Source organism: Anomaloglossus baeobatrachus, chromosome 3 (genome assembly GCF_048569485.1).
Source record: "Anomaloglossus baeobatrachus isolate aAnoBae1 chromosome 3, aAnoBae1.hap1, whole genome shotgun sequence".
NCBI classification, from domain to species: Eukaryota; Metazoa; Chordata; class Amphibia; order Anura; family Aromobatidae; genus Anomaloglossus; species Anomaloglossus baeobatrachus.
Window position 1 is genome coordinate 84,279,213 of NC_134355.1, and position 8,300 is coordinate 84,287,512.

Here is an 8,300-nt window from a genome sequence, read left to right on the forward strand (position 1 = left end):
GGAACGGCTTATTCTGACTTCATGTCAGATAGTGAGAAAAACATGCATGTGTATCTCGTATCTCTTTAGATAGTTTATGTAAATTTCTCGTTTCAACTGAATATAATGCTGGGCAGTCCGCCTGATCTAATAGTATGGACGTCATCAGTAGGCTGAAAGACGCATACTGAGCACCACATGTACCTGTGTGACGGGTGCTCTATGCAAACTTCATCTGTTTGTATGTCTCATAAAAGCAATCACGCACCCCCTCCATGAATTGGTCGGTTGCGAGTAGTTGGCTCATTGGTATTCTGCCTCTGTGTTGCCCTCGCTTTTATCATGGGGGACTACTGCATCCTACTAGTGCATTTGCTAATTGACCTTCTTGGTTAATGGCTGTTTCAGTTGATTTGGTGTTTTTTTTTTGGGGGGGGGGGGTTAAATACAAACTGTAAATGGTCCTGTAAACGATTATTAGCTGCTACTGTATAAAAAAAAAAAAAACATCCTACTTTTTTTATGAAAATTGGATCTTTTTTTTTTTTTTTTTTTTTTTAAACTTTCGTGTGAGTCTAACCTTAGGTTAGGATGTGTGTTTTTGATGCTGCAAATCTAAAATAACTAATTTAGGTGACTTGCGTTTTTATTGCATTATTTTAACTCTTTGGTATATTTAGTTTGGAAATTTCCTGTTAGCTCACCTTGATAAAGCATTGTGCCACGGAAACAGAAAAAAAATGTGTCTAATCCTCAAATTTCTTTATGAAATAAAAGCATATGCAATTTTTATCTCAAGATTTTCCTCATATCAATCAAGTCTATGGGGCAAATCCATAATTAAACCGCATATTTACCGCAAGGGAAATTGACATGTACATGACCAATGTAGCCAATGACTAGCTGCAGGGGTCCGTGATTTCTGCAGTACAAGCGTGTCCAGATAAAACAAAAAGCATTGCTGTCACTTTGCCTAAAACCTAACTGCATGAACATCTACAGAAAAAATAAATAAAAAGGAACAAAAACCAAAGTTGTAGATGATTTGCCGACTTTTGTAACAAGTCTGATTTAGTAAAACAATGGTCTTTCCCATAAATTTATATTCTGCCACTTATCATCTATACCTCTGTGCCTTTCCTTTCTTACTTAAAGGACGTGACCACTTTTGGGGCTTTTGATTTTTAGTCTAAAATACATGCATTAAGTAAAAAGATTTTATTATAATTGGGTTTCCTTGAAAATATTGTACAGTTTCGCTTTTACAGGCTTTGTTTTTCTTCAGATTCCACCTTTGGGTATGTGCCCATGACCCCTTTTTCAGGTAGATTCTGATATTTTGAGGGGTTTTTTGTAGTTTTGTTATGGTTTCAGAGTTAGGAAACTGTCAAGTGGTTAGAAGTAGAAACATGTTACTCTTTAGGCGGCTTCCGTTAGGAATAGCTTATGAAAAAAGGCTGTTTGACTGGTTTGGTGACATGTTCCTCTACCAGCAGCCATTGTATGGATAAGTGCTGGTCCGTTTGCGAGAAAAGCTGCACTAAAGAGAAAGTGGCCGACCTCTTTACCTAAAGGCCCAGTCACACTAAACAACTTACCAGCGATCCCAACAACGATACAACCTGATAGGGATCGCTGGTAAGTTGCTAGGAGGTCGCTGGTGAGATGTCACACTAGGCGACGCTCCAGCAATCCCACCAGCAACCTGACCCGTCAGGGATCGCTGGAGCGTCGCAACACGTGGAAGCATGCTGCGCTTGTTAACTAAGGTAAATATTGGGTAACCAACCCAATATTTACCTTGGTTACCAGCGCACACCGCTTAGCGCTGGCTCCCTGCACACCTAGCCACAGTACACATCGGGTTAATTACCCGATGTGTACTCCAGCTACGTGTGCAGGGAACAGGGAGCCGGCACTGACAGCTGAGAGCGGCGGACGCTGGTAACGAAGGTAAATATCGGGTAACCAAGGGAAGGGCTTCTTGGTTACCCGATATTTACATTGGTTACCAGCGTCCGCCAACAGAAGACACCGCCGCTCCGGTCACCTCCACACAGGTAATGAAGACAGCCGCGCGATCAGCTGCTGTCACTGAGGTTACCCGCTGTCACTGGATCCAGTGACAGCGGGTAACCTCAGTGACAGCTCAGCTGATCGCCGGCTGTCTTCATTAGCTGCGTGGAGGTGACAGGAGCGGCGGTGTCTTCTGCAGCTCCTGTCACCTCCATGTAGCAGCGCTGGATGCGACGCTGGACCATCCTGGATGACGCCGGACATGGAGGGCTTTTTCGGGGCTGATTAAAGTGGTGAACCAGGGTATATGTGTGTGTTTTTATTTCTAATAAAAGGATTTTTTCTGGTGTGTGTGTGTTTATTTACTGTAATTTACAGATTAATCATGGAGGGTGTCTCATAGACGCCTGACATGATTAATCTAGGACTTATTGGCAGCTATGGGCTGCCAATAACTCCTTATTACCCCGATTTGCCAAAGCACCAGGGCAAATCGGGAAGAGCCGGGTACAGCCCCAGAACTGTCGCATATAATGTATGCGGCAATTCTGGGCGGCTGCTGACTGATATTGTTAGGGTGGGGGGCTCCCCATAACGTGGAGCTCCCCATCCTGAGAATACCAGCCTTCAGCCGTATGGCTTTATCTGGCTGGCATTAAAATTGGGGGGGACCGCACGCCGTTTTTTTTTAATTATTTATTTATTTTACTGCACAGTATAGACACGCCCACCGGCTGCTGTGATTGGGTGCAGTGTGACACCTGTCACTCAGCGTGGGGGCGTGTCTCACTGTAACCAATCATAGGCGCCGGTGGGCGGGGAAAGCAGGGAATAGGAGATTGTTTAATGGGCGGCCGGCTTTTTCAAAATAGTAAAAGCCGCCGCAGCAGTGTGAATGCCGTGCAGCGCCGCGCCGGTGATCGGGGAACGGTGAGTATGAGAGAGGGGGGGGAAACTGACCGACAGACTGTGAGAGAGGGACAGACAGACAGACAGACCGACAGAGAGACAGAGAGACTGACCGACGGACTCAGGGAGATTGACCGACATACACAGAAATAGAAAGAATAGCCGACCTCACTAGAAATAAAAACACCAAACGGACACGGACTATAGGTAGATGCATACGTGTTTACTAACGTGTGTGCACATACCCATAGACTTTCATTGTGTCCACGTGTGCGTGCTCCGTGCAGATAACGGACATGCATCCGTGCCAAACGCAAACACATACGGATCACGGACACGCACACACGGACATAATGAAATAACGGACGTGTGACCACAATCATAGGTTAACATTGGTGCACGTTTGGCCGTGTCTCCGGTATATACGGAAATGGACCAAACACGCACGTGTTTCACGGACGTGTGAAGGGGGCCTAAAAGATACAGCAATGGAAATTAGTGACAGGCAATGACTATCGTAGTTGTTTGATACAGCGTCACGCGGGATACAGAACAGCTTACTAGGAAAAGTGGCACTTCATTGGCACTAATCTCCAGTTCATATAATGTTTCGAGACATATAGAAGAACGTAGAAATAAGAATCGGGGATAAATGTGAGCCCAGTATTCATAAGTTCACTGAGCAAACACGGTTTACATATAACCTCAATATTATGGCCCAACCTGTACATTTTCACCTACACGGCTATGTTCACACAGAGATTTTTTGAGGCATTCAAAAATGATACGTTTTTGCACATAAAAATTGCTTCTTGAAACTCTCCATTTTGGGTGCGTTTTGTGACATTTTGTTTGCAGCCTTTGACATGAAAAATAATTGGGAGATGATTCCATCAGAATTTGCTTCAAAGAAATGATGTCCATCTTCCCCCTCACCGGGTATCTTTCCTTATCAGTGATGAGCGAGCACGGCCATAATCGGGTGCTCATTACTCGTTAAGATCATTTGATGCTTGGATGGGTGCGACTTAAGTACCGAGTATAATGAAAGTCAATGGGGGACTGGAGCATTTCTCTGGGAAAATGCTTGAGCCCCCTATCGACTTCCATTATACTCGGTAAGCAAGTCGTATCCATTTGAGCATCGAACTGCTGATTACTAGTACCAAGCACACGAGTATGTTAGTGCCCGCTCATCACTAGTTATGAGTATAAAGCATCGCAGCATGGTAGTGCCCGCTCATCAATAGTTATGAGTCCAGAGCACCCGAGCATTGTAGAGCTCGCTCATCACTAGTTACGAGTACTGAGCACCTGAGCATAGTAGTGCCCGCTGATGACTAGTTAGGCTTGGTTCACATTTCCGTTGTTTTGCATCAGTCACATGCGTTGCTTGACGCTTGTGACTGAAGCGTTGTACAACGATGACAATAATTGGAATTAGAAAGCGGATTCCATTCTAAGGCTATGTGCGCACTAGAAATGTGAAGTTTCTCAAGAACATTTCTTGAGAAACTTCTGGGAGTGAAAGATTTCCGGACCTCCGGAAAAAATCCGCACCAAATCCGCATGCGGATCTGCCACGGATTAGCCGCGAATTTGCCGCGATTTTCCCGCGGGTGATTCCCTGCGGATTTTGCAGGGTGTATTGCCGAAATCTGCAGGGTACCTGCGGAAAAGAATTGACATGTTCATTTTCTCAAGAAATTTTCTCGAGAAATTCTTCTCAAGGAAATTTCTTGAGAAAAATCCGCAGTGTGCGCACAACTATTTTTTTTTCTCATAGAATTTGCTAAGAAATGTCTGCACAAAGATTGCAGACATTTCTCAAGAAATTTCCGCGGCAAATCCGCGGGTAAATCCGCGGGTAAAACGCACTAGTGCGCACAGAGCCTAAAACGAGAGCGAGAGAATGATCAGCTGATCGTTCACAATAGCCGGCCGCCGGCTTTTGAGAGTGATCAGCTGATCTCCCGGCCGCCGGCTATTGTGAACGATCAGCTGATTGCTGTCGTTAGCCGGCCGCCGGGAGATCAGCTGATCGCTATCAAAAGCCTCCGGCGGGAGATCAGCTGATCGCTCACAGAAGGCGGCTGCCGGGCGATCAGCTGATCGTTCGGTCGCCGAGAGAGAGCATGCGCAGCGAAATCCTAAGGATTCCGCTGGTCAAAAAACGTTACACTCTGCGTTCCTGCCGCCTTTCGGTCAGTCGTTCCATGACTGATCAGTCGAGCAGAGGATGCAACGCAAGGGCATCAGTCACAATCCGCCACTCATATACGTTTATGGGAAACAAAGGAATCCGCCAAACGGATTGCGTTGTTTATCAGAGCGGCGGATTGAGACTGATGCAAAACAACGGAAATGTGAGCCTAGGCTTATAAGTACCGAGCAACCGAGCATGGTAGTGCTCACTCATCACTAGTTACGAGTACTGAGCACCTGAGCATAGTAGTGCCCGCTCATCACTAGTTATGAGTACAGCGCACCCGAGCATGGTAGTGCCCGCTCATCACTAGTTATGAGTACAGAGCACCCGAGCATGGTAGTGCCCGCTCATCACTAGTTACGAGTATAGAGCATCGCAGCATGGTAGTGCCTGCTCATCACTAGTTACGAGTACCGAACACCTGAGCATGGTCAAGCCCGCTCATCACTACAGTAGTTATGAGTACAGAGCACCTGAGCATGGTAGTTCATCACTAGCATGGAGCTCATCACTAGTTACGAGTACTGAGCACCTGAGCATAGTAGTGCCCGCTGATGACTAGTTAGGCTCGTTTCACATTTCCGTTGTTTTGCATCAGTCACATGCGTTGCTTGACGCTTGTGACTGAAGTGTTGCACAAAGGATGACAATAATTGGAATTAGAATGCGGATTCCATTGTAAAACGAAAGCGAGAGAACAATCAGCTGATCGTTCACAATAGCCGGCCACTGGCTTTTGAGTGAGATCAGATAATCTCTCAGCAGCCGGCTAATGAGAGCGATCAGCTGATCGTTCACAATAGCAGGCCGCTGGCTTTTGAGAGTGATCAGCTGATCTCCTGGCCGCCGGCTTTTGAGAGCGATCAGATGATCTCCCGGCAGCCGGCTATTGTGAACCATCAGCTGATCACTCTCGTTAGCCGCCGGCCAGGAGATCAGCTGATCGCTCACAGAAGGCGGCTGCTGGGCGATCAGCTGATCGTTCGGCCGCCAAGAGAGAGCATGCGCAGCGAAATCCTAAGGATTCCGCTGCTCAAAAAACGTTACACTCTGTGTTCCTGCCGCCCGACGGTCAGTCGTTCCACGACTGATCAGTCGGGCGGAGGATGCAACGCAAGGGCATCAGTCACAATCAGCCGCTCATATAAGTCTATGGGAAACAAAGGTATCCGCCAAACGGATTGCGTTGTTTATCAGAGCGGCGGATTGTGACTGATGCAAAACAACGGAAATGTGAGCCTAGCCTTATAAGTACTGAGCAACCGAGCATGGTACTGCTCACTCATCACTAGTTACGAGTACCGAGCACCCGAGCATGGTAGTGCCCGCTGATGACTAGTTACGAGTACTGAGCACCTGAGCATGGTAGTGCCCGCTGATGACTAGTTACGAGTACTGAGCACCTGAGCATGGTAGTGCTCGATCATCACTATTCATAACTTCTTTCGGAATATTCTCATAAAAACCTCCTAGAAATGGCAGAGTGGATTTGCTATATAAATAATTAGGAAGAGTGTTCGAACAGGATTTCTGAGCAGATCCCTTCAAAAACCTCGATGTGAACATAGCGTTAAAGTCCATGGTGGCCATGTTTAGCGGGGGCGCGCGGCTGACCGCTTCTGCTGCATCGCTGTAGTGTTTGATAAGGGTCTCAGCACCTTGACCCCTACAAAACTTCTGAAGTTTTTTTTGTTTCTTTTTAAAGGAAATGACAAACATTGCACCAAAGTTACAGTTGTGGAGACATGGTCGGTGCTGACCCAAGTCATCCTCCAGCCCTGACCTACGACAAGCGCACTGGGCTGCCATTATAGATGATAGCCACACACAAGCAGAGATGTGAAGTGTCAGCTCTGCAGGCGAGCGCTGTCCGTACAGAGGGGAGCAGCAGGCACAATGGTGGGCACAGGGGGGCAGACACAGGCATGGGGGCATGGCTCCATCACCAGGGACTATGAACATGAAGCTGTAGCTACCTTTCTCTTCTCTCCACAGCCTTTTCTTCTTGTTGCTGGTTTGGCTCATGCTGCTGTGCTGCCGCTGCTGCTGGGTGTTGGGTTTTAGCTGCGAGTTCCCCAGGCTCACAGGAAATAGTGTGTGACACAATGGAGGAGAGCGGCACTGCCGGGACCCCTTTATGTTTCCCTCTATGTGTATGGACCAGGCGCAGGAGGAGCGCACCACCACAGCTGTCTATGTGCGCTGCCCGGCTCTGACACCAGCGGGTCCCGCCTCTTACAAACCCCTGCACGCCCCGCACGGCCGCCCCCTGCCCGCTCTCTACTCTCTCCTATAGGCCGGGAGATAGGGCCAGTCACTTGCAGAGGGGGGAGAGCCGAGAGGACGCTGCGGACACTGCGCATGCGCCCCTTATGTTTGTGGGCGGTGACACGGGGGAACGTGTGAGCCGGAGCTCAGGACGGAAGAGAAAGGTGAACGCACCAGGCATCAGTGACGTCAGCGGTGCAGACCCGCACCTAGCGTCTGAGAAGTGGTCCTTAGCAACCAATCAGGGATTTGCTTTCATTTTGCCACAGTGATGAACGTCTGCAATGTGATTGGTTGCTATGGGCAACATCATTGTTGTTATTTTGCCCTGTTGCTATGGATGTGTGCTGTGGTGTGAGGGAAACGTCATACCAGGGACAGCTCCTGTTTTTGGGGGGCTGAGTAAACTGGCTCACCTTCGCTTCCGATTTTTCCCCTTCAAGAGCAAAAAAACTATTTACATCCGATTTTTTTTTTCTTTTCTCCTGGGCGGGCTGGCGTTTTTATCACTACCATTTTGGGGTCCAGACGACTTTCTGACCTTTTTATTCCAAAACTTTTTTTTCGGGAGGGGGGTAGACAGAAGAATCATAAAAAATGATTTTCACTTTTATTTTAATTTTTCCCAGTTTTGGATAAATTGTATAATGTTTTATTAGTTTGGATAGTCAGCGACACCAAATACGTTCCTTTTTCTTTACTTTAGATTTTATTACCATTATTGGAAAATGGGGTTAATATGAAGTTTTCTATATTTTTAAAAATTTCTATATATATATTTTTTTTTTCATATTTTGCACTTTTTATTGATACTTGAACCAGGGATCACATTATTCTCTTCTACAATATGCTGCAGTTCTGTAATAATGCAGAGTATCGTATAATGACCTATCTTTAGTGATGAATGAGCGCTACCATG

The 8,300-nt window shown here is 46.8% G+C and overlaps 1 protein-coding gene across 2 annotated transcripts in view; it reads right to left on the reverse strand.

Moving 5' to 3' along the window:
- The window catches only part of MACROD2 (mono-ADP ribosylhydrolase 2), a 2,939,506-nt gene extending 2,932,066 nt beyond the window's left edge, over positions 1-7,440 (reverse strand). Inside the window, exon 1 of one of the 2 annotated variants that reach the window (XM_075338062.1) lies at positions 7,090-7,440. In XM_075338062.1, coding sequence (XP_075194177.1) covers positions 7,090-7,138 — 49 coding nt within the window. In that variant the 5' untranslated portion in view covers positions 7,139-7,440. The remainder of the gene's footprint in view (positions 1-7,089) is intronic. The other variant, XM_075338061.1, reaches the window with a different exon arrangement.
- Between the last annotated feature and the right edge of the window lie 860 nt (positions 7,441-8,300).